At 46.5% G+C, this 25,729-nt stretch overlaps 1 protein-coding gene across 1 annotated transcript in view; it reads left to right on the forward strand.

Annotated features, from left to right (window-relative positions):
- Positions 1-3,883: 3,883 nt before the first annotated feature.
- Positions 3,884-25,729, forward strand: part of CDH1 (cadherin 1) — a 72,814-nt gene continuing 50,968 nt past the window's right edge. Inside the window, exons 1-2 of the mRNA XM_090259512.1 lie at positions 3,884-4,039; positions 4,901-5,015. Coding sequence (XP_090115638.1) covers positions 3,992-4,039; positions 4,901-5,015 — 163 coding nt within the window. The 5' untranslated portion in view covers positions 3,884-3,991. The remainder of the gene's footprint in view (positions 4,040-4,900; positions 5,016-25,729) is intronic.

A 25,729-nucleotide genomic window follows, 5' to 3' on the forward strand; every position in this document is an offset into this window, starting at 1 on the left:
AAGTGAAAGAAGGCAGTCTAAAAAGTCTACATACCTTATGATTCCAACAAGATGACATTCTGAAAAAGGCAAAACTATGGCCACAGTAAGATCACTGGTTGGGAGGAGTTAGGGGGAGGACAGAATGAATAGGTAGATGGAGCACAGAGAATTTTTAGGGCAGTATCGGTATGATACTGAAATGGTTTGTACATTTGTTCAAATCCATAGAACATACAACACCAAGAGTGAATCATAATGTAAACTTTGGGTGATTATGATGTATCAGTGTAGGTTCATCAAGTCTAACAAATGTACTCCTATGATGGGGGGTATTGGTAATAGGGGAGGCTATATATGTATGGGGATAGGGAATATCTCGGAAATCTATGTATCTTACCCCTCAAATTTGCAGTGATCCTAAAACTTTTTTAAGTCTTTTTTCTTTTTTAGATTTGACGTAGTAGTTTTTCTTTTTTTTAATATGCTTTATTGATTATGCTGTTACAGTTGTCCCAATTTCTTTTCCCTCACTTTTTTAAGTCTTAATTTTTAAAAAACACAGGGGTGAAATGATGAAACAAGGTTCAGTACAATTAAAAAGATTACAAATTGAAGCTAGATTGTAGATACATGGCATTTCATTATACTATACATGGTATGCATTTTACTATTTTCTTTACTGTGTGTTTGAAATAATTTTTTTTCCAGACATGAGTGGCTGAGCTATAAAGGGTGGCACCCCTGTCAGTTACCATCATTTTAGCAGGAGGCAGATCCAGGCATCCAGTTTATTCCCCCATGTGTTGGCAGGTGGCTGACCCAGCAAAAGTGGCAGTTAAAACGGATCCTCCTCTCCCCACTACATTGGGGCCTGATCTGGCTGCAATTCCAATTTCCTTAGGATTCCTCCATAGCCGGGGAGAGGGCAGTTGGGCTCCTCTCAGCAGAGCCTGGGGCAGGGGTGCCCCTCCCAGTCTGAGAACTCATATTACAGCCTTTTTGTCAGGAGATGAAAGGGACAGGACCTCCAGGGGGATTAATCATTAGCTGCCGGCTGACCAGTCACCTGGACACCCAGGAAGTAAAAGTCCATCAGGGACACACACCCTGCAATAAGGAAATCCAAAGGTTGCCCGGTTAGCACCAAACAGTAGGGTTTGTCATTCACCTGGAGGGGCACTGGCAAGGCCTCTGGTCAACATTTCTTTTCCCTGTTGATGTCTGAAATGTTACCATTAACATTGGATAGGACCTTAAAGAGATCTCAGCTCCAAGATTTTGATTTTTAATTCCCATCCCATTTGAGAAGCTAATGAAAGCAATGGAACTTACTACCTGCACTGACAGGTTTGCATACAATTTCAGGGTTCCATGGACACCCCCCCACCACCCGCCTTCCCCAGTCCTTTCACAGACACCAGGTTAAGAACTGTGTTTGGAGTTTAATGGCTCCTGAGTTTTTATTCTTTGAAAGAAGCACGCTCCAGAGCCTACTTTAAAATGCAAATGACCCTGGGAGAGTTGAAAAGACTAACCAGTCAGTGTGAAAGTTTTCCCAAGCTGAGGCCATAGATAGCGTAAGAGACTTTAATGGTGGGGGTGGGGAGGCTTCCTGGGGGCTCACAGTTTTGCCTAGAACTGGGAAGGGAATGTACTGAGCCAAGAGTGCTAACAGCTAACCTTAGGGCGCGTACAAGAACCTTGTGAATTAAATGCCATCAGCATCCCCAGTTTATGGATGTGGTCAGGTGACATGCTACCCAGCTAATGGCAGAAGACTTGAACCCTCCCATCAGCCTGAGACCAACCGCCATCAGCAACATAGCTCAGGCTCACCTTTATCAGTGGCACAGGCTCACTTTCACTAGCTCGATTGATCCTCAGAGGACATATCCTTTTTTTGATGGAAGAGGAAACTGAGGCAATTCATGGAAGGCCACAGTCACACAACGCCCTGCCTCCTTGGGGTACCCCTGCATGTCCCCTCCTCACTCTGGACAGCTGAAAGAGGTCAGCCCTTCATGATCGACTCCCTGGAGCTTGGAGAAAGACTTGCTGAGAAGTCTGAAGAGAGCATTCCTCCAGACCTGTCCCTAATTGTTTTCTAAAATCCTTTTTATTGAATTATCAGAGTGTAATGGAAGAGTCGATGAAAGTCACTGTGGAGTAGAAGGCCAGGGCTTGCTGGGCAGGGGAAAACAAAGCCCTAACTGCTTCCTGGGCCGAGTGATGGTATAAAATATGTATTTTTACATAACTGGGAGAAAAAAATAAACGGACAAGGCCGCCCCATGGGGGAAACGCCTCTTTCTGTATTTCCATTATCTTGTTTAATGCACAGTCCGGCAGGAGTCTCAGTGGGAAAGGAACACTGGAGCCTTTTCCCTCCGAGTCTCCTGGTGGGTTAAGAGGCAGAGAGAGCCAAGATGCAGAAATCCAAATGGCCTGGGCGTGTGCTCAGAAACCCATTTACACTGAGGGGCAGATGGGGAAACCCATTAAAACTGAGGGGACAGACAGGTTGAGGGGGCCTGAGCTGACCCTAAACAGTGTCTTGCTTTGAGACACTGGGCTAAGATTTACCTTTAAGCTCATGGCTTTCCCCATGAGGAAGGGGGTGGTCCTTTCTGAAGAACAACATCCACACCAAATATTTACTGAGCAGTGACTACTAGGTGCCAAGTACTCTGCTTAGTGATTTTCTTGCATTAGCTCCTATCAAGCTGTTTGTAGATGAGAATACGGACCTGCTAAGTTCACAAGGTGAGTGAGCAGCTGACTCCACACTGTTTGGTGGTTCTGACCATGCTTGCAGGGTGGAGGAAAAGATGGTGTTCTTGCCGGGTAGCCAAACCGCGCAGACGTAGCTGGCCCCTGGCATTCAGACAGGGAGGCTCTCTGACCTATCATTTGCATGTCTGTCAGTTTTTTGACCTCAAAATTATTTTATTGGGGGCAAAATCCTCTAGAAAAGGAGTTAGTGGCTATGATGTGGTGTGAAGAGCCCCAGTCTGGGGATCAGGAGATCTTGGGTTCTAGTCTTGGCTTTGACATTGATTTGCTGTGGACATTGGGAGTTATTTGCAAGTAACAGGTTTGTGTGATCTCTCAAAGTCTCTTCCAGGCCAACATCAAAGGGCAGATTGAAAACTACAACTCCAGCTGGAAAGCTATCCAGGGCCACATGAGGTGAAGCTAACAGAAGAAAGGGCCTTAAAATGAGAGGAAGGTGGGTCCAGTCCTCCACCATCTACCAGCCTCAACTTATTTATGCCTCGGTTGCCTGTCTATCAAATGGGGATAACACAGCTTTGGGGCTGTTTTGAGATGAGATTAAATGAGATGGTCAATATCAAATGCTTAGCACGGAGCCTGGCACGGTAACTTCCCATTCCTAGCACCTGTTACCATTATTATCACTCGTACCTGTACAGAGCTTTTATGGTGCAGGAAGTGTTGGTCTCATTAATTGTATGGCAAGCTCATAACATAGGGAGGCGTTCGTGATTATAATTCCCATTTGGAAGGTGAAGAAACTGAGGCTTTGAAAGGTGGATCCTGCCTACGGAACTGATTTGCAGACACGAACCTCTGGAGACTTACAGTTAAAAAGACAGAACTAAATAAAGGGTAAAGCCCAGGTGTTAGTGAGCCACCTCCTGCGAGGCTGGGTTCCATCTTGGCGGTAATAGGAATCCTGCAGCCCCTGCACCCAGCCCTCACTCCAGCGGTCACCGGGTCGGCGCGAGGCGGGGGGAGGGGCGGGATCGTGGGGCGGGCCGTCCTCTACTCGCCTGAGGAGGAAGCTGGGGCCGCGCCGCGCCGCTCATTGGCAGGTGCATCCTCAGCCAATCAGTCGTGCCGGGGGCGGGGTCTTAGAGGCTCACCTGGCGGCCGCGGCCGTGCCCCACTCAGTGGCGTTGGGAGCCTCCGAGCACCTGTAAGTTCTTGAAAAGTCCTGCCAGAGTCTAAGCGCGGTCGTACCGACCGGACCCTCGCCCGGCCCGCCATGGGCCCTCGATGCCGCAGCCTCTTCGTGCTCCTGCTGCTGCTGCAGGTACGTCGGGTCCCCTGGCTTTGCGGGGGACACCTTCCGGTCCCATCATCCGCGTTCGGGCCCCCCGTCCCTTCCTCTTTTGTCGTGCCTTCCTCTCTCCTGTCGTCCCCGCTCCTTTTTCTTCCAAGAAAGTTCGGGTCCAAAGGCCCTGAGCGGCCTAACCTGCGCGGCGGAGGCGAGCGCGGCTTTGCCCAGCGCCCCTTCCGCACCCGAGGTGGGGGCGCGTCTCGCTGCAGGCGCTGGGGACTCCGGTTTGGCTGCAGAATGGGCTACGGGCGGAAGGGGGCGTGGGGCTCAGTGAGGGTCAGGAAATTGAAAAGGGGAGCCCCGGTGCAAGTCCAGGGGGAGCCAGGAGTAGTGGGGACGATCTCTGAGGTCACGAAAGGGGAATCAGAAATAAAGACACCTCTCAGGGAAAGAGGGTACTAAGTAGGTATGGGGGCGATCCCGGGATAAGAAAGTGGGGTCGCAAGTTGTTAGGGCACCCTCGGTGTGAAGAACTAGACTCAGGAATGGGAGCGTTCCCGGGATAAGGAAAGTGGGGTTGGGAAGAGTAAAGGTGCCTCCGGTGAAACTAAAAAGGGGACGGGAAGGAAAGGGGGGCCAGGTCGGGAGGAAGTGACCCAGCAGCCCCCTCCCCCCGGCGTTCCTGGGGGGTTGGCGGCCGCAGGTCTTGGAATGAATTTGGAGTGGCTGCCTGCCCCGGGGTGTAGGAGTGGGGTTGGGGTGGGTCCCCTGAGTCCCTCCCACAATCCTGGCGCCGGGAGCGAGGGAGGGGTGGCGCGCTGTTAGTTTCGGTGTAAGCTGGAGGGGACCCCCCCCCCCAAGTCACCGCGTTTCAATACCTTTCTCCTACCCCAGGTCTCACCGTGGCTCTGCCAGGAACCGGAGCCCTGTCGTCCCGGCTTTGGCGCCGAAAGTTACACGTTCATGGTGCCCCGGCGGCACTTGGAGAGAGGCCGAGTCCTGGGCAGAGGTGAGGGCGCGCAGCCCGGGTGGGTGCGAGTGGAAAGGGTCTGAGAAATTGCGCTCCCATGTCCAGGGTCTGGACTGGGTAAACCCCTTCTTCCCTGACTCTAATGACACCCTTTTGGAATTTACACAGGTGTAGGGATCTAAGCTTTGCTATGATTGATTTAGCTCTGTGGTTGAGGGGGCCATCCTGGTATTGATTAATTATATTACAAGGAGTGGGCACTAACAGAGGCCTTCAGTGAGTCCCCTATTGTCCTGACTACTTTACAGTCTGTCATTTAATACTGCAAAAATCTAACATGTGGACAGGGCGGAAGGAGAGTGGTAATTCCTGATTCACAGATGCGCAAAGGAGGGCTCGGAGGGCTCCGTCCACGTGCCCAAGGTCCACAGAGTGGGAGTTTGAACTCGCATCTCACTCCCAGGCCCCGTTCTGCACCATCACTGAAGTGACTGAGGCGCCCTCTCAGTCACCAGGTTGTAGCTGTTACTCATAGTGATGAAACCGTTTGGATACAGGTACTATTCCCCCAAGGGATACTGTTTAAAAAGAAAAAAACAAACAAAAAACCTGTAGCTCTGACTCAGGGCACGAAAATGCAGAAATGTACTCTGGGCCCTATTATCACTGCGATAATCAGAATTCTAGAATTTGCTTTGTTTCATTTCTCTGTTGTCCAGAGGTGAAAGCAAGGGAAGTTTGGTTTCTTTTCTGGTTTCCCTGATGGACAGGTGCTTTTTTCTTTTTATTTCTTTAGTTGTTTTTAATTTGATGTAATTTTTGATTTGAGAGAGAGAGAGGAAGGGAGGGAGAAGGAGAGGGAGAGAAACATTGATATGAGAGAGAGAGAGACATGTAGATCAGTTGCCTCTCACACAAGCCCTGACCAGGAGCCAAACCCACAACCCAGGCCGGTGCCCCAACTAGGAAGCCCAACCAACTGAGCCACACTGGTTGGGGCCAGGTGCTTTTTTCTTACCAAATGATTTTTTCCTCCCTCTTGATTTTAGTTGATTAGGCGAGTTATCATTAAAAAAGAAGCACTTTTTGAAACAAGAAATCTCCCACATTTCCCCTGAGGGGATTCATTGTTTATTCTTCCAGTCTTTGGCCATGTGAAAAATCTGTAGCAATCACGCTGCTGGTTGAAAAAAAATTTGAACTTTGGAAGTTGTTCCAACAGTGGGTGGCATTTTTCTTTTTTAACAGAGAAGCTGCAGCTTGATTGATTAAAACATACTTGCTTTTCTGAGTCTTGTCTGTTGTGTGGAGCTTTCTATCGGATCAGTACGGAAGTGTTTGCCTGATTTTTACCAAGGAAGGGTCTGCCATTAGCTGTTGCCATGGGTTCTGCCCAGCCCTGTGCTGGACACCGGGGAATGAAGGGAGACATAGGAACACTCCAGCCCTGCCTTCCATACTGTGTGTTCCAGCAGGTTGCTACGAATGTCCCAGGACCCACTTAGAGGGCACAGTGGAACATGGGTAATTAGGTGCGTGGAATGTTTTGATGAGTATCCGTGGACAGTGAGGACTGGCTTCTAGGAGGAGGCAAAGTAGATCCAGCCTTGAAGAACAGGTCAGAGGTTAGAAGCAGAAGTGCGTGTGGATGTGTCTGTGAGGTGTCCCAACACAAGTGTTGGTCAATTTGTTTTCCTGCATCAAGACATTTTTATCACCAAGGAGGGGTTAGTCTAGTTTTTATCCGCTTCCCAAGTTCTTGTGTCTGACCAGTAATAATATTACATATTAATAATGTTGTTATCATTAATAGCAATACCTATTATTCTCTTTTAACTGGACTCTGGGGCAAGTGCTTCACATATTTTTCTTCATTTATTCTTCCCAAAAATCTTATGAGGGTGGGTACCATTGTTTTATTTTACATGTGAGAAAACTGAAGCATAGCAATCTAGTTGTCTGCTTAGGGTTTCACAGCTGGCCTTTCTCCTGTTCTTTCCCCTTCTCTTCTCAGTAATCTCAGAAAGGAAAGAACGTGCTTGGGGAATTAGTGTCCACTGTGAGGTAGACTTCATCCTTCCTGTGTGCCTGGAAGAGCAGAAGTGTTGACAGGGCAGGCCGGAGAGGAGGTGGTGGTGATAGAGATGAGTCAGACCAGGTGGGAGGTGAAGGGACCTGCAGCCGGTGTTCTTGGTGGGTGAGGTGGTCTCCGCAGGCTGCTTGTGTGGCTGGTATCAGTTCCCTTTATGTCCACATCCCGACACCTAGATTTCCTGACATTTCACTCTTTGGACTATGAGGTCGCCTTCCACTAATCCAAAGTGGATCGCCCCAGGACAGAAGTGCCCTTCTGATAAAGTCACACATGCAACCTCAGGAAACTGGCTTTGTGATTTAAAAAGGCAGCCAGGGTTAAAGGAGGTGGCCTCACTCTCTTTGGACAGTCTGAAAAATGGAGGGATGCCACCTTAGTACCAGGTTTAAACATTGGCTTCATGGAGAATTTGCTGCATGGGAGTTTAAAAACAATGAACCTGTCACTCTTCGTCCACTGGTGACCATAGAGTGTCACAAATAGGATTTGGCTGAACTCAGGGGTCATTCCTGAATCCTGTGAGATCCTTGTATTTATTTCATTGGTTTCTCTCCAGGTTCTAGAATGGAGAATGTTTTAAAAACAAAAACAAAAAACCAGCTGTAAAGTTGTTTTTTAGTTTCTGATTATTTTCCTTTTTCTTGGCACAAATCGGAAGATCAGGTATTACCTTAGTGCACTCAGCTTTAAGTTAACTGGAGGTGGAGGGGAAGGAAGTCAACAGGCTTTTAAACCGATGGTGTCCACGCTTTGCTTTCTCTGCCACCTGACCTTGGACAAACAAGGCTTCTCTTTTGGATCTGAGCTCTGGTTGCTTGATGGATTGACCCAGCTCACAGGCAACCACGTGTGTGGGTTAAGTACACCCATTTCCCCTTCTTTCTAAAAGATGTGCTGAAAGGTGGTGGGAACCCTTTGTGAGGGTGGGGAGGGCTAATTAAGTGGCCTTCAAAAAACAAACGGAAAACTGGCTTTGGGATGATCTTACATCATCAGATCCCCTCTCCCCCACTGCTCAAACTCCTACAGGTCATCATTTCCTGATCACTTCTCCATGACTCACATCTGTGACAAGGGTTATGAAGAGATCGCTGGGGAAGCAGACTGATGGGTCATCTTCCTGCCCTTACTTCAGGATCTCTCTAGGAGTGGAGGCCCGAGTTCCTGGGCCCTGCAAGGCCGTTTAAGATAAAGGCCAGCTGCTGCTCCTGCCCTTTCTTTCCGCCAGGTGGTTATGGAAATCCCTGTTTGCTCTTCGGGGCTTTTTACTGAGGGAGCCTTTTCTTCTGAAATGCTCACCTTGGTGTTTGTTACACATTCCCTTCCAAGCGTAGCCCCAGATAAGCCAGACGCTGAAGCAATCAGCTCTCACATCTCCCAGAAGCTGCCAAAACCCAAAAGTCCCCGAAAGGCACCTGTCACAATCCAGACTTGTGGGTTTCTACTCTGCCTCAATTCCCACCTCCTCTCAGGACTTTGGGCTTTCAAGGAGATGAGTGAAATCAGGATGGCTGGCCAGGATAGCGTTGCAAGTATCTGAAAGATCGAGGTTTGAATTTCAGCTATTAGCTGTGTGACCATTGGTAAATCAATTTACTTTGATGAGCCTCAGTTTCCCCATGTGTAAAATGTGGTGCAATAATACTTCAAGGTTTGTCATGAGAATTTAATGTGTGTATTCATTCATAGAGTGCCAGCCCTGGGGTTACAGTATCAAATAAAGCAGATGTGGGCTGAACATAATGGCGAAGTGGGACAAATGTAAAGAAATAAGAAAGGATCGTGAAACAGTGGCGCATATTTCTTAGGGACAGAGTCGGCACTCAAAATATCATTTTGAACAAATGAATAAACGAATAAATAAATAGTTATTGCTTCTCATACTTTGGCTTATCTTTTTCCTCTTAAGCTCTGTGGCCTCAGGCCGGCCCTGGATGCTGAATGTAAATGGCCAGGGAAGAGTTGGAGCTGTGGCTCTGGAAGCTTTGGGATACAGAGACACACTTAACCCACTGAGTCTTCCCTCTGAAAGCTTCAGAGGGCAGAGAAGGGAGACCTTAAACCTGAATTCGGAAATGGAAGGGGAATTAGTCATTTTTAAGTGTTTTTCATCTTCGGTCAATTAAAAAGAAATTTGTAGTGGCCTTTCTCCCTGTCTCTGTCTCACTCTCTCTAATTTGCTTCCCATTTATATACCTCAGCTTATGCTTGGCAGGGCTTTAGGTCCTTTCTCTTTCTGCACTTTAACTCTTGCCTCTCCTTCCTCTTAATCTACTGCCAGTCTTCCACTTCCTCCCAAGGCCCTACTGGCATCCTCCCAACACTTAGAGGGTTCTTGAGTCAGACTGCCTAGATTGAAATCCAGGTAATGCTCCCTGCCAGCTGAGGGACATTGACTGAGAACTTTCTAAGCCTCTGTTTTCCCATCTGTAAATTGGGCAGAATCGGGCCCAAGTCATAGGATGTGTCAAGTGCTCGATGAATATTACATATTAAAGCCGCCAGAGTATTTGGTGTCTTCTGTTTGAGGCACTCCCTCTTGTGTTTTACCTTTTGCTCAGATAGATCCCTGTGCTCCCTCCAGCCCAGCAAACCAGCCAAACCAGTTTCCTCAGTCTCTCTGCTTCTGTGTTAAAGCAAACACTACTCCGCAAACAGTGACTACCCAAGGTGCCCTTTGCTACGAAAGGGAATTCTGGTATTGCTTGCCACTGTAGTGTGCTTGGGGTGGGCTGAAGTGGGTCTGCCCGTTGACCTGCTCATGGATATTGTTTAGAATTGGCGTGGGAGGGGTGCGGCAAGAAACAAGCGAGGGAGGTGAAGTCAGGATGACCTTCAACATTTCAGCTCCTGCTTGGTTTTTTAAAGTATTTCGTAATACCCAGGCGTAAGGATACTAGTCTCTTTTCCCATTGCCATAAATGCTCTGCCCCAGGCCACATGGCCAAGCACTGAGTCACTGGGAGCAGATGGGATGGGAATGAGGGACCTAGAGAAGGAGCTGGCCCCAGCCCTCAGGGAGATTCCAGACAGTCTCTGAGAGAAAATACCCAGTGGGTAATTACAGTGCACTCTGAGATCCATGGGGTGGGAACATGTTCAAAGGAGACAAGGGGTGGTTTCACCTGTTAGGCCTTGGGGAGTGAGAGGGCATCTACATCATCCTGGCAGAAAAAGGGACAGAGCTCTCCAGGAAGAGGAAATGGGGCGGACGGAGGCGTAGCGGGGCATAGCAAAGCCAGGCTGGCTCCGCACCTTCCCAACAGGGCTGATGGCTTCTAGGAGGAGAGGGTCCCAGAACAAGGCTGCCTGGATCAGCAGGGCCAGGCCTAGGACCTCAGTCTACAGGTAACAGAGGGTGTTTTCTTTCCATTAAATAATGGAAAGTAGGCAAGTCATGCACTTGGTTAGAAAGTGAAAAAGTCTCCTTTCCACCTCATGCCATTCTTTACCCAGTTCTTTCCCAGGGCACAGGTAACCGATTAGTTTCTCACAGGTAACTAACTTTATTGGTCTCTTGTGTATCTTTTTCAGGGTTTCCTTGTGGGAATACAGAAAAGTAATTTCTTTATGTGAACATAAATTTAATAATAATATTTTTACAGAAAGATTAGCTAGCACAGGCATAAAACACTGTTCCATACCTTCTTTTTTTCCCAACAATATACTTGTGTGTTCTCTCTATATAGAACTTCCACATTCTTTTACTTTTGTCATAGCTGTGTGACATGGATGTGCCAGTCTATTGTGACCTGCCCCTGATCTGTCCCTGGCATAGACTATGGGCTCTGTCTTATCTTTCAGAAAACAGCACTGCAGGAAATAACGTAGTATATATATCTTGTGGCGCACATTCTGGTGTATGCAGAAGATAAATTTGCGCAGATGGAGCTGCCCAGTCAGGATGTGCATTTGTAATTTTGACACGTCGCTCTTCACAAGGACTGGATCAGTGTACTCCCCTACTGGCATCTAGAGACAACCTGCTTCCCGCTGTTCCCGGGGACCGTTTAAGCAAAAAGTATTGGGAGCCTGCCTCCTTGAAGACAAAATAGTTTTGATTTGAGGAAAGACTTCAAGGTTCCAGCCGCTAAATGCTTCTAAGCAAGAATTAATTCCAGCACCTTCTAGAATATGCTTCATACTGGGAATAGATGAGAAAGAAGGGCAATTTGGGGGAAGGAAAGAGCTCCTGGTTAGGAAAGTGATAGTGAGTGTTTGAGGATCCAGAAGTGGGTAGCATTATCAATGAAGTGTTTGGGAATTTCAGTCTGGAGCGTGGAAGAATGTTAGGTACCAGTGTAAATATGAATTTGGATAGGAAAATGGTGTTTTTCCTTAATCAAAGTGGAGCATAAAATGATAGAAGGGCTATACTGAGTATTTATTTAAAGGTGGCCAACAAGTAAAAATATAAATATTTCTACTCAATATTAGGAGTAGGTCTCACAAAGAGCCTCGTAGACTTGACAGTTTAGTTAAGCCTCACAGTGGTCTAAGGCAGGAACTCTCATTGTCCCCCACTCTAGAAGAGAAAACAGGCACAGAGAGGCTGGACAACTTGCCCTAGGTCACCCAGTCGAGTGTGGCAGAGCTGGGGCTACAGTCCCAGACTTCTATTTTTTTTTTTTTTTAAAGATTTTATTTATTTTTAGAGAGAGGGGAAGGGAGGGATAGAAACATCAATATGTGGTTGCCTCTTGTGTACCCCCACTGGGGACCTGGCCTGCAACCCAGGCATGTGCCCTGACTGGGAATCCATCCGGCAATCCTTTGGATCACAGGATGGCACTCAATCCACTGAGCTGCACCAGCCAGGGCCCGGACTTTTATCTTTCATAACCTGTTCTCACCTGTGCCCTCTGGGCCTTGTTGCCAACCTGCCTCTCCAGTGGAACCTAATCCACCCTTCTAAGGAAAAGGAATTCCCTCCTTCCCTTTGGAAATACAGGGGTGGGCAAAACTAAGTTTACAGTTACAATGCAAATAAATAATACAAAAATAAACTGTTCTGTGTACTCAAAACTGTAAACCTAGTTTTACTCACCTATGTATGTCTTTACACCTTTGCATCTCAATAATTTTAATTGTGATGCTGGAATTCAGCCTCTTGCCTTTGGAGAGTCTCTTGTCTTTCGCTTACATGCAGCTTTAGCCACTTTCCCTATTGACCCTCTCTTCCAAAGAAGTGCTTGGTGAACAGCATTATTTCCTTTCTATCTGTCCCTTCAGCTTTCTGGGTCCTTGAGAATGCAATTCTTGTGGCATTCAGATTGAGGGATGGGAAGAAAACTGTCCTAAACAAACTCATGTTCCAAATGGGACTTACTCAAGGTGTAAGAGCTAGGCAGAGATCTGGGTGTGGATCTCTGTGAGATTCCTGTGAGCTCAGAAGTTACTGGCAGGACCTAATGAAGCCTTCCTGGAAGGAGTGAACCTGTTCCCCGTGAGCAAAGTCATATAAACCGTAGCCAGCACAGGACCCTGTGGGATAATTGGCCAAGGCCTAGATGATAATTACTGGGCTTTGTAATCAGGAGAGCTCGTAACAAACTGCAAGCCTTTCAGTTATATGATACCTGCGTAAGTTGAAGGCTAAGAACACCTGTTTCTGTGGTTTGGTGTTCAAATACGCTGATATACCTTGTCTGATCCCAGAGGCGTTTTCCCAAAAGAAGTTTGAGAAGGTCCTCACCTCGATTGTTGCAACAGTCTTCTTTCTGGTCTCTATTTTCCCTTCACTTTCTCCAACACACAGCCTTTTCTCTACCCAGCAGCCAGAGTGTGGTTTTAAAATATAAATTAGAAAATATCAATCTCACTCAAAATCTGCCAGTGGGTCCTATTTTACTCGGACTAAAAGGCAAAGTTCTTTCTATGACTTACAGGGTTTCCATGATCTGCCCCCTAATCACCCCCTTACCTCTTCCCCTCATTACCTCCTGACTATACCTAGAGCACAGGAGGCACACTTCTACCTCAGGGCCTTTGCACTGGCTATTACCACTGTTATATAGAATTTCCTCCCTGACATCTGTTTGGCTCACTCATTTATGTCCTCAACTCTTTGCTCAAATGTCACCCTCTCAGTGAGGCCTTTCTTGAACCCCCTATTTGAAATAGTAATCCCTTCCCTCAATACTCTCCTTTTCCCTTCTTTATTTTATTTTCTTTTGCAGCACTTTTCACCATCTAACATTCTATGTATTTCACTTACTTTCCACCAGAACATAAATTCCAAGAGGCCAGGGACTTCTGTTTTACTTAGTTCACAGGCTATATTGTGTCTAGAACAGTGCCTGGCACACAATAGGTACTCAAGAAGTGTTTGATGAATGAATGAGGTTTTGGAGTATGTAAATAGGTTTATATATATCTTGCTTTTAGAAGCTATTCCACTGTGCTTTTAAAAAAAAAAGAATTGCGATATAATTGACATATAATATTAGTTTCAGATGTAATTGTGCCTTTTGTTTTAAGGAAAAGAGGGAACTTTGTCGGTATGAACCACAAAGGACACAAAGAGGGGAGGGGATGTTCTCAGCGTATGTGTCTCTGCTTGGCACTCTGCAGTTTCCCTGAGCCCTGCACACCCCTGTGATGTAACCTTACCTAATTGTCTTGTCACAGAACAGCTTGCAGTCTAGTCTAAAGGTCAGATGAGCCATTTCTACCTTGGTGTAAGGAAGCACCAGATCAAAATCTAAACAGAGATCTGAGCCCGCCAGGGCCATCTGTTTGGTTTCCTATTGTCTGGGTAACACCTTCCTTGAGCAAGGTTCCCAGATACACCCAACACCTTACTCCTGGGTATCCTTCAGGCCCATTAATTGTTCAAGACCCGGTGTCCATTCTTCTAGTTCTTGGCATGCACAGGAGCCTGGAAGGAGCTTGTTGAGAGATGCAAAAAACTCAAAGGTAATAACTTAGGGCTAACTCAATCAGTTCATGGCCAAGATAAAAATCTCACAGCTCTGAAATCCATCTGATCAATCAATATTCATGGAGGGAATATTATATAGCAATGTTTTATAAATCTTGACCTAAGAAACATCACTCTGCCTTCAGGAAGGTAACTACCTAATGGGCAGAGTTGTCAGATTTAGTAAATAAAAAATACAGGACACCCAGTGACATTTGAATTTCAGGGAAACAACGACTAATATTTTACTGTCTGTATGCCCCATGCAATATTTGGGACATACTTACTAAAAAAAAAAAAATGTTGTTCATCCTCTATTCTTATCACAATCAACATTGTATTGACTAGTCCTTACTGTTTGTCCAGTAAGACATGTTGTCTCTCTCCTTTAAACCTCACAACAACCAGTGAGAAGTGATAGTTGTTGACCCTGAGAGGCTAAGTGAGATAGGGTGGGTCACGGCGACCAGGAGCGGAAAAGACAGCCACTTGTCCTCGTGGGTGTCGGACTCCAAAGCCTGTGCTCTTTGCAGCCGGAAAAGGCAACTAACCAGACGGTCTGAGCAGCCAGGTGAAGGGGACCGATAATTCCTGCTCCGAAGGCCTCAGAGGGAGAGCCGTCCTTCTGGCTGACAGAGGCGGTCATTTGTGCATTCACGGAACAAATTTCTGTTGAGTACCTGCCAGCACCAGGTCTGTGCTAGGCCTTGGAGAGGTAATGGGACGAAGCAGACAAAATCCCGCCCTTCTGGGCTTCTAGTTGGAGGAGACAGGAGGCAGGTAGATGGTGATCTATGGAAGGACAAACAACACAGAGCAGAAAGGGTGATAAGGACCCTGTGTGTTGGTGTGGGGAGATGTGTGGGAGTCATCACCTGAAGATGTGCGGTGCTCAATACACATTAGAACTGGGCTGTGTTCTGAAGGAGGGGAACTGCCCTCATTCTCTCACTCCGTGTTGGTGCTGTTTCAAAGGACTGGTCTCTGAGCAGGCATTTTGCTAGAGGAACAACCTTGAGGGCTGAGTGTTGCCGCATCTCCTTTAAAGGGTATCTGATTCAAACCAGGATCTACGGCTCTTTCAAAGCCGCTCACCCACTGGCGTGTTGCCCAAGAGGAATATGGTCCTAGTCTAGTTTTCTGAATTTCCTCATGGCAGAGGGATGAGATCGTCCTGAATAGGCATCATGACTTCTTGGGCATGATATTTTGGGGGGGGAGGTGGGGGCGAAGTAAATGTACACTGGTATCATAGGGCCTGCTGGTTAGAATAAAGCCTGGGTTCAGTATGAGGATTTTCTTTCTTTCTTTTTTGGTATGAGGATTTTCAAAGACTGCAAACTTCCTCCCCCACAAATTCTTCATCACCCTTGTGTGGGCGTGTTTGAAAAGGGAACAAGATGACCAACTCGAGTTTGTGGGAAAAGCTGTGGCTTTCCTATTGAAAACGCCACCCGTTGAGTCAGCTGTGGGACAACATCCTGGGCCCTTCTTGGCAGGTGGGGTGAGACTCTGAGTCACCGATATTGAATGGCCTCTCCTGGTGAGCTTATCAGTATCAGAGACTGAGTCCGCTGTGACATCACCCTCTCACGGTAACAGGTACTTCAGGGGCCCACTCTTACTCATAAATCCCAGGAGATGCTAACTCTACATCGCTTCATTCTTAACACTGAAACCCAGGATTTACAGAAACAACTGTTCAGCATTTGCTTGGGGACGTTCATGTGTCCAATTTCATTACACCCCCCCCCCCCAATTCCTAGACTTGCAATCATGACTAAACTTTCTGAAGAAAGTAACATTTGTGAGTGTTCTGTCTTCACTCTTTGCCCTCCCACGTCTGCATGTATAAAGAAACGCTCTTCCATGCCTTGCAGATGGGTGTTTCAGGGTTTGTCATTTGAGTGTTTGATTTTGAAACTTCGATGTAAATTGTGCTGATTTTTCTTTGGACTTTAGAAGTAGTTATGTGCCCTCTCTCTCTCTTTCTCTTCCCTCCTTTTCTCTTTTCTTCCTCCTTTCTGCTAATCTTCTCACCCGAAACCATGGGCACACTTAAGACTTTGGGATTAAATAGCAAGGAGGAGAGCTGTTCACCCCAGGAAACTTTACTTCACTTACCAGGTGTAAGTTTTTACTCCTGGTTTCAACAGAGGTTTAATGTCAAGGTTGTGACCTTAATAATCTTGAGCATATATTTCATTTTTAACCTGAGAAACAAAGGAACAAGTTTCCCTGAGCTTCCCTCTGAGAGTGAAGATAAATGTGAAAGGAGGTAATGAGAGGCAGGATTGCATGGGTTCAAATCCTGTCTTGACTCTTACTTGTTGTGTGACCTTGGGCAAGTTACTTAACCTTCCTCATGCACAGGGCTGCTACAAGGAGTCAGTGAGTTAACATATAAAGTGTGTTCAGTGCCTTGCACATGGCAAACACTCTTAAGTATTGACTGTTCATTATTAGATATTTCTGCCTTAGAGTTCTATCAAGGAGGTGAAAAAAATATGATAAAGGAGCCAGAGAGGATTAGGATAAGGAAGGGCTACACCCCCTTGTCTTTTTTCCTTTGTTCCTTGTCCTCCCCAAATCAGGGACATTCCTCTTGATCCCACAGCAATTGTGCAAATTATTTGCTGCCCATCAGGCTGACCACCAAGATGCAACTCTGCTAATTTATAGTCACACCTATTTGGTTCAAGCATCCTCTGAACTAAATTCTAATCTAGTATTATCACCATTTTCCAGAGAAGAAAACTGAGACTCAGAGAGAGTTAGCGACTTGGCTGAGGCCACTGAGGCCACAAAGCTAGGAAATGGCAGGCAGTGATTTGAACTCCAGTGCACTGACCCCAAGGCTTATGCCAGCAGCTGTGCACCTGTGTTTGGCTGGTGCTTTTCTGTGAACTCTCAGCTGCTCAGGTCCCTTGTCAGAGCCAGTGTTTCTTAAATTAGGTGTGTATGTGTAGATACTTATCCCCATCACCACCACCACCATGTAACACAAAGGTAGCATGTTATCATATGTCTTGGAGATTGACCTCACTTTTAAGTGATATAGTATTGTAGTCCCCTATTGATGGATACTGGCTGTTTCTGATCTTTTAATATGAAAGCAATGTCAAGACCATTTTATTGGGTTGGCCAAAAAGTCCGTTATGTTTTTTTCATACGATGGCTCTAGTGGTGCTTAGTTGTCTTTAATTTCATTTGAAACAATTTTGGTAGATTGTACCGCGACAGCTGTCATATCAGTGTGCATATTAAAAAAAAAAAACATCAAAATTGGTGAATTTTTGTACATTTGAATATGGGAGATGGAAGAAGATACAGAATATTTTTGGCATATTATGCTTTATTATTTCAAGAAAGGTAAAAATTCAACTGAAACACAAAAAAAGATTTGTGCAGTGTATGGAGAAGGTGATGTGACTGATCGAATGTGTCAAAAGTGGTTTGTGAAGTTTCTTGGTTATTGACATTTTGGCCAAATAATTCTTTGCTGTGGGGCTGCCTTATGCACTGGAAGACATTTAGCAGCACCACTGGCCTCTACCCCCTAGAAGCCAATAGCGAGAGATAGCCAACATACTCAGAATATCCAAATCAATAAAGTTATTGGTGAAAATGAAAAATGTGTCTTATTTTACGGAAAAGATGTAACGGACTTTTTGGCCAACCCAACAGATGCTCTGTGCAGAAGCTCTGTGATGTGAAGTTCTCTGGCCTCTGGGATATGGTTACAGATTGCAGGGGGCAGATTCTTCCCTCGTCCAGTCCTGCTCATTGGAGAGGCACTGGGTTTTTAGGGTTTTCTGATGATGCATGAAATAGGGTCAGCACTAGTGTGGAGCCAGGGGCAGCTTCTCTCACCAAAACTGATGAGTTTATTCTTGTGCGGCCTCCCACTGTGCCCATCAATAGTTCAATAATTCTGTTCTTTCCCCTGGCTCCAGGATCCTTAAGCCACCCTGGGTGGGGAGTTTTTATGGGTGACTGACTACCTCAGCCTTTGCTGCTGGCCTTTTGAGAAATCTGAGAACCAATTAATCTGCTTTCAAATACTTGCAAAGGGTCTCCTTCATGTGGCCCCATGGAGGGCGGAATAAAAGGAAACGGGGCAGAACTGCGGCAGGAAGGACCAGGTTAAGACTTTGGAGATTGGTTTGAAGCACTGGAACCATAAGTTCCAAATACTGACAGCTCCTTTTCCAGTTGTGCCACCTGAAGCACCTGTGGTCACAGCAGGGTCGCATGTCCCCCTCTATCCCTTGCTGCTGCAGCCCTGTTCCAGACAGGGAATTCCAAGGTCTTCTTCCCTCTACAGGAAGATTCAGAATTGTTCAGCATTAAACTCAGAGAAAGAGTATGTTTTTAAAAATCCACATATTGGGGGCAAAGTTAAAAGGAACCTTAAAAGGGTCATGTAGTTTTGGTGAGGGGGGAGGGCTCAGTTGGTTGGCGCATCATCTCACACAACAAGGGGTTGTGGGTTTGATTCCTGGTCAGGGCACATACCTAGGTTGTGGGTTTAATCCCCAATTGGGACGCATATGGGAGGCAACCTGTCAGTGTTTCTGTCTCACATCTGTGTTTCTCTCCCTCTCTTCCTCCCTTCCTCTCCTCTCCCTAAAAAAATAAAGAAAATATTAAAAAAAAAAAAAAAAGAGTCATGTAGTTTCTTAGTTTATACATGAACTTGGTAGGTTCGGTGCGGTTAGGTGACTGAACCAGAGTCACACAGCTGATAGGTGTCAGAATTAGCATAATAATAACATTGTTTTTAAACAAGAATCATAACGTTCATTGCAGTGTTCCTTGATCTCATTTTAAAATCCCTGCACCGACATTGTGTCTACGTGCTATGGCAGTTCCATTTTCAGATGATAAAACAGAAACCTCCAGAGGTTGCTGAGCAGCCCATGGTCACACAGCCAGTGGCCTGGATGGGAAAAGCATGTCTTCCAGCTCAGGCCGCTTTCACTCCTCCCTGTGCTCAGCAGCTCTTTTCGGAGCTACTGAGTGTTCTAGATTCTTCACTTTGGCTGAGAGAGGAACCTCAAGGTCCACGCAAAGTCCTTTACTAGCTTTACTTTAGCCTTTGGGTAAATGAAGGTTTAAGGTCCTTTGGGCTCCTTGGAAAGCCCAGAATAAAAGGGGTGTTACTAGCCCCCCTTGGGCTCCATTTTAAATCTGAATGGTGAAGTGTATCAAGAGATGAGTTTGCAAGCCTTTTCAGAGCTTCATAGGCGCTCCTTTTATTATTATTATTATTTTCTTTTCTAAACTACTAGTTAAAGTTCCTTTGTAATTACTTTGGGGACGTGGGTGGTAAACTGGTTAACTCTGTGAATGCCCAGTTTGCTTGACCTCCTTACCAGGCTTGATGAATTGAGGGGGGGGAGTATTGAAAAAAAAATTATAATAGTACGGTATGCCCTCACTTATTGCAGGTATTACATTCTAGACTCCCACCCCCGCAATAGGTGAAAATCCGCGAAGTAGGAACCTTACATTTATTTTAGTATTTATATATATTTTAAGGCTTTATAAACCCTCCCCACACACTTATAAACTGTTCCCTGTCCCTTATTAACCTTTCCACACTTTTATAAACATTACTTATATTCTTAAACATATTCTACACTCTTAAACCTACGTAACTTTAACAACATACGTATACAGTACCGCAAAATCCCGTGATATAGCGAAAACATCTGCGATAAATAATTAAATATAATATTTTTAAAAATCCCGCGATACAGTGAGGCCGCGCTAAGTGAACTGCGATATAGCAAGGGACTGCTGTAGTAATGAGTTGGGGATGTGTTAAAAAGGAGAGGGGAGAGCGTGAGAGATGCACCCTGACATAGTTACAGAGAGAAAGACAGGCGAGTGGGGTGGGTGAGGAGCTGGGGGTATAGACCTCGTAAGACCACTGCGAGTTAAGTGGTGTAGGAGCTGGATATGTGGGGCCCGTTAGAGTGTGTTCTCTCCTTTTGATTGTTTGAAATTCTCCACTGTAAAGTTTAAACAAGTTCTGCAAGGAAAACCTGAGTAATGATCTGTAGTAGGAAATTCAAACATCCTCCAGATTGCCCTCCCCTTTTCAGTGGCCGATGTTAACAACTTGGTCTGCATCTTCCCGGACACTTTTCTAAGCATCTACAAAACACGTGTGTCTGTATTTGTGGGGATTTTAGAAATTGAGGTGTTCCAGAAATGGAAATATGAATTGTTCTGCAAAATGTAACCATCTCCCACCCCTCCTTTACAATGCGCCCTGGAAAATTTTGCAGGTCAGCGCATGAAACTTTCCTCCCTCGTTCTCTTTAACTTGAGGAAGGTGTTTTTCATATCATGAAGCTGACTGCGTTCCCCTTACTTGGTCCAGTGTTTGAGTGCCTACTGTGTGCTCCGTGTCAGTCACAGGGCTCCTTCTGTCCCAAGGGGTTTGGAGATCAGCCCAGCAGCATTGGAAAACGCTGCGATGCCAAGTTATCAGACAATGGGCACATTCAGAATCCAGGTGGGGTTAGACCTGTGTGGGCCGGAGCAGCTGTTGAAGCTTCTGCAGGAGAGTAGGGAGCAGGCCCGATGTGTTAGGTGGCCTTGTTGTTGGGTGTGGGTGGGGAAGACCTCCATGCAGCCTCAGGGGGCTAGGAATATGACAAAAGAAATGTTTGGATGGTGACTCCTAGCTGAGACGAAACTCCACCACACTGGGAGGGTGAGGGCTGTGAGGAAACTCTCCCTTGGCACTTCCGACCTGGCCTCTGAGTCTGACAAAACCTAAAAGGGTCATAGAAGGACAGTAATGTGGCTGCCTGGCTGGGCCTTGTTGGCAGAGGCCCTGGCAAGCTGGGAGAACAGGAGCAGCAGGTTTTCCTCTGCCTGCCATGCAGCCAGTGGACCTCGTCAGTCCCAGGATCTGCTGGAGCAATCTGGAGAGGGCCGCGGAGCACAGGAAATGAGCCACAACACCCGTGGCCCTCAATGTGGTCTGGCGTGGTTCATCACACCCAGGGCCGCCCCACCTGGCTGGCCCGCCGCCACCCCAAGTGCTTATCCAGAATCTGTTTCTCCATCCCCAACCTTGCTTCCAGGTGCTGTCTCAGCAAATGGCAGCACCCACTGTGTGGGTCTGTTTGTCCATCATTCACTCATTTGCTCATCCATTCAATAAATAATGATTGGGCACTCTTATGTGCCCAACACTGTTGTGGGACTGGGGACACAGCAGAGAACCAGACATATGCATCTCCTCCCGGGTGGAGTTTGTATTCTAGTGTGTTGGTGGGAACAGGCAATAAACATAATAAATATGTAAAACACTTAGGGTATTATGTGGCAACAAATATTTAGGAAAATGAATCCAAGTGAGGAATTACTGGTAAGCAGTGGGTCATCTGGGAGGGCATCATTGAGGGGGACAACTTAGTCAAAGATCCAAGATAGGGAAAGGACCAGGTGAAGCGTGTTCTAGACTGAGTGAACAGTGAGGCAGAGAAGAAGAGCAAGAGGCCCGTGTGTGTGGATCTGAGTGACCAAGGCGCAGGGGATGATAGGAGAAGGGCAGAGGGGGATGGCCTGGTGCAGAGAGCCTTGTGTGGGTTTTGTCTTTTAACTCCTGGCTCATCTCCCATTCAGTCCAGATCCACCCACTTCGCACCAGTTCTGTCTCCTCCTCCTTGCCACATCTCTCCCCAGCCACCCTCCATTCTAGGCTGTGGAATACCCTACGGGTAGTTGTTTGGGCAGGGCTCTTCCGGGAGGTGGTTAAAGCTTGGGCCCTAGCCTCTGACTGCCTCAGGTCCTGGAGCTGAGCTCAGAGGCCTGGGGCCTCTCCAAGGCTTCTGATTCACTTGGTTCAGGGTGAGGCCCATTGATTCACATTTCTCATGGTGATGCTGGTCCATCTTCAGAGTAGCCAGGCTCTCTGATTCCTCCACTTGTACACTTTCCTGTGTTTCTTGCATAGCTAACTCTTCTCTCCCTGCTAGCTCAATAGATGCTTCCTCCAGGAAGCCTTTCCCGATCTTCCACCCCCAGGCCTGAGTCAGGACATAACTCTCTTTTGCCAATGCCCTCTCAAGTTGGGATCCCCTGAGTTCTCCTCTCTCCCCACCAGGCCGGGTGCTCCGTGAAGTGTCCCCACCATGGCACTTAGAATACTTAGCATTCAATAAGTAGTTGTTCAAGGGGGCTGTTTGCTGGGGAGAATTAGCCTTCGGGGTCCCTGGGGATGGGGGTGACCTAGCTCCATCTACTGGGAACTTCAGGAGTTTCAATGTGATCCCACTGGCCATCCTTTTAAACAGACAATGGGAGCTTTAAAAAGTTTTTACCCACCCTCACCCCCCATGGCTATTTGCTTCCCAAAAGTAAATCAATTGTGAAAAGCAGCTTAATTTAAAGTGTTCAGTTCCTCTGCTGTTTAATGTTGAAGGGACAGTGTGGTGACAGCTACTAATTTTTCGTGTTTAGCATCAGCTAGGCACTGAGGCCAAAACTTCACTTCCCTCTTCAGCCTATTCAGCCTACCCTGTGCCAGGCATTCAGACAGGGCCTCGGAAGTGATACCCACCACCCTTTGTGTGGAATTTCTATTCTAGGAGGGGTAGAAACAGCAGACAACAAGGAGAAGGTGAGAAGCAGGCTGGTACTTGCCAGGGGCACAAGTTGGAGTAAAACGGGGTGGGGGTTGCAACTGTAATCCCATGATTGCCATAAACGTTTGTCTCCTTGGACCAATCCCATGGTATAGGTGACAGATTGAGGTTTAGAAGGGCGAAGAGCTGGCTTTTCGGAGAAGTGGCTGGAAAATGCAGAGAGAGGCAGAGGGAAGTGGAAGAGGGTTGTGGGACCTGGAAGTGAGGGAGGGAAGTAAATATTCACAGGTCTGGAGGGGGTAATCATGGGCTCCTCTGCCCCGTCCTTGGAATGTGGATACCCCGAAAGCTCTGGCACTTGAAGTGCTGATTGGTTAATTAGCAATTGTTTACAGGCCCTCAGCTCTTCCTAGATTTTAATCGGTAATTCTGGGAAATAGTTCTCATTCTTTAAGCAGCTTCAAAACCACCTCTGTAACTATAAAAATGCAGATTTCTGGGTCCCACCCCCTCAGTTCCATTTTATAAACTTGGGTAGGGTCCAGGACTCTGCATTTTTAAATAAATCCACTCTGCTTGAACTGGGAGTTCTGGGATTGCCATTGAAGAAAAAGCTGGACCATAACATCTGTTCCCAAGCCTGGGCTAGGATGTGGCTCACCTGGACAACGTGAAGCGCAGACTTTGAGGGGCCTCCCCTCCAGAGATTCAGAGTCAAGAGGTCTGCGGGGAACTGTAGAAGTTTTTTCAAACGCTCCCCAGGTGATTTTTCAATTGGATTTGGGAGGGGAATCTATGAACACACTCAGAGTTATAGATAAGACAAATGTGTGTGAGCAACCATGTGTGAGCCTTCTTTTGGGTCCACGGCTTTCCTCAGACTTGGAGTCATTCAAGCCTCCCACCCCCACCCCCCTGCTCCGCGAGAGGTGATCAAGGCTTGGCTCTGCAGGAGGATTGGTTCCCACCAGGCTGGGAACCAGCCTCAGCGTCCCTCAATTCAGAAGTGAAGGGAAATTGGGTTGAGGGCCTCAAATTCCTCAAGGTAGGTGACAGATGGTTGAAACTCTGGTGGAAGAAGGGTTCCAGGGTATTCGGAGAGGAGAGTTTGGACAGCCAAGAGGCTCGTTTTTCCACCCTCTCTCCCTCCCTTCTTCCCTCCCTCTCTCTCCCTCCCTCCCTTCCATTCATCCTTCCACCCATCATTCATTCTTTCATTCAGTTAGTCTTTAGGCACCTGCTGCATCCAAGACCCTCAGCCACCCAGGCTGTTGGAGCAGGTAGGACAACCCAGATAATTCCAACTAGTGGATGATTTGACAAGTTAACTTACTCGGATTGGGTCTGTGGTGTCATTTATGAGTCTGCAAACACAATTCCCTAATTTGAGGTGCCCAGCCCAACATTGAAATGTGGCCAAGCCCTCCTGCTCTTCTGGAGAAGCCAGCATGAAACTCCAGCTGAGCACGGAGCAACGCAGCCCAGCCGCAAGTAAGACTTTTAGGGAATTTTCCTTACTGAGGACAGGGAGTCAAGTTGCTTTTCTGTTTTTTTTTTTTGGGGGGGGGTGAGATTTGGTTTATGATTAATCCATCGAGATTTTGATAACACATCCAGCAAATATGTAAGGCATTCCAGAAATTTGATTCTAAATGCGCTCCTGAAATTTGAGAGAGGGCAATTAATCATGAACCTGAGGACTTTGCCTGTTATTAAACAGGTAGGCTCTAAGGCAGATAGATGGTTTATTTCCTTTTCTTTTTATATATTTTATTTTATTTTTAAAAAGATTTTATTTTTAGAGAGGGAGGAGGGGAGGGGGAAGGAGGGGGAGAGAGAGAGAGAGAGAGAGACAAACATCAACGTGTTTTGTCTCTCACATGCCCCCAACTGGGGGACGGACCTGGCCCCCAACCCAGGCATGTACCCTGACTAGGAATCAAACCTGCGACCCTTTGGTTTGTAGGCCAGAGCTCAATCCACTCAGCCACACCAACCAGGACTCCTTTTCTTTTCTTTATTTTTTAAAGTATTTCTGCACATGTTATGACTTTTAGATATTTAACACTTTTTAGAGACTTATTTTCCTCCCATAAGAAAGTGCTCTGTTAAAACTGGATCTGATTTTCCCTGTATCTTTTGCTTGTTCTCAGCTCATCCTCCGCAATATAAGTGTCAGATAATTAGTGGCTGTTATCAAGAACGCTTCAGTTATTGATATGTGCACTTGGTTTTACACATGTGAACTTACTTAGTTTTCATAGCAACCCTATTATAATTATTTCCACTTTATAAATGGGGAGAGTAAGGCTCTGGGAAGCCCCTTGGCTACTTAGTGGCCGAGGCAGGATTTACAGCTTGCATCTGACTGCTGGGATATACAGCATCCTTCCTCGAGAGGACTGAGTCAGGTTGTCCAAGCACTCAGGGTCCAGTGTTGGATTTCTTTCGAGGGCATCTTGTCTTCTGGTTAACTTTTTCTTCTGTAAAGTCAGATTATGGTACCTACTTCATAAGTTTATTGGGGAAATTAAATGAGGTGAACAATACTGAATGCTAGGCATGTCCTGGGCACTCAGACAATAGCAGTTATTACTATTCCTGATAATTGTAAAATATACTACCCATTATTGGTAACACTCATATAGCTCTTATTACACGCCAAGCATTGCCCTGAGCATTTGCACAGAAACATATCATTCCACCAGTCAGTCTGTGGCAGTAGGAGGTTCTAGACCCCATTCTCAGACGAGCAAATGGAGGCCCAGAGAGTTTCATTTAGTGAATGGTCCATCATGACATGAAGATCTGGTACTTAGGTCTTAGAGGCATTTTATCCTCTTCATGGCAGAACCTGAAGAACTGGACTGTTCCTGGACAATGATGTTCCAATAACAGGACTGTCAGGATCCTCCAGAAATGAGCATTTTCTATCCCATGGTGCTAAGATTTCCTATAACAATATTCGTTTTTCAAGACTTCATTAAGAACCTCTTGTCCCTGTTGGTCTATTTCTTCACTTTATTCATTCCCACCTTCTTCCTGTGAAGAACTTGAGGGTGCAGGTTACCTAGATACATAACACCTGTATCTCAGATAGAGCTAGGGCAATGGGCAAAGGGAA

Source organism: Furipterus horrens, unplaced genomic scaffold, assembly GCF_987537825.1.
Source record: "Furipterus horrens unplaced genomic scaffold, mFurHor1.1.pri manual_scaffold_13, whole genome shotgun sequence".
NCBI classification, from domain to species: Eukaryota; Metazoa; Chordata; class Mammalia; order Chiroptera; family Furipteridae; genus Furipterus; species Furipterus horrens.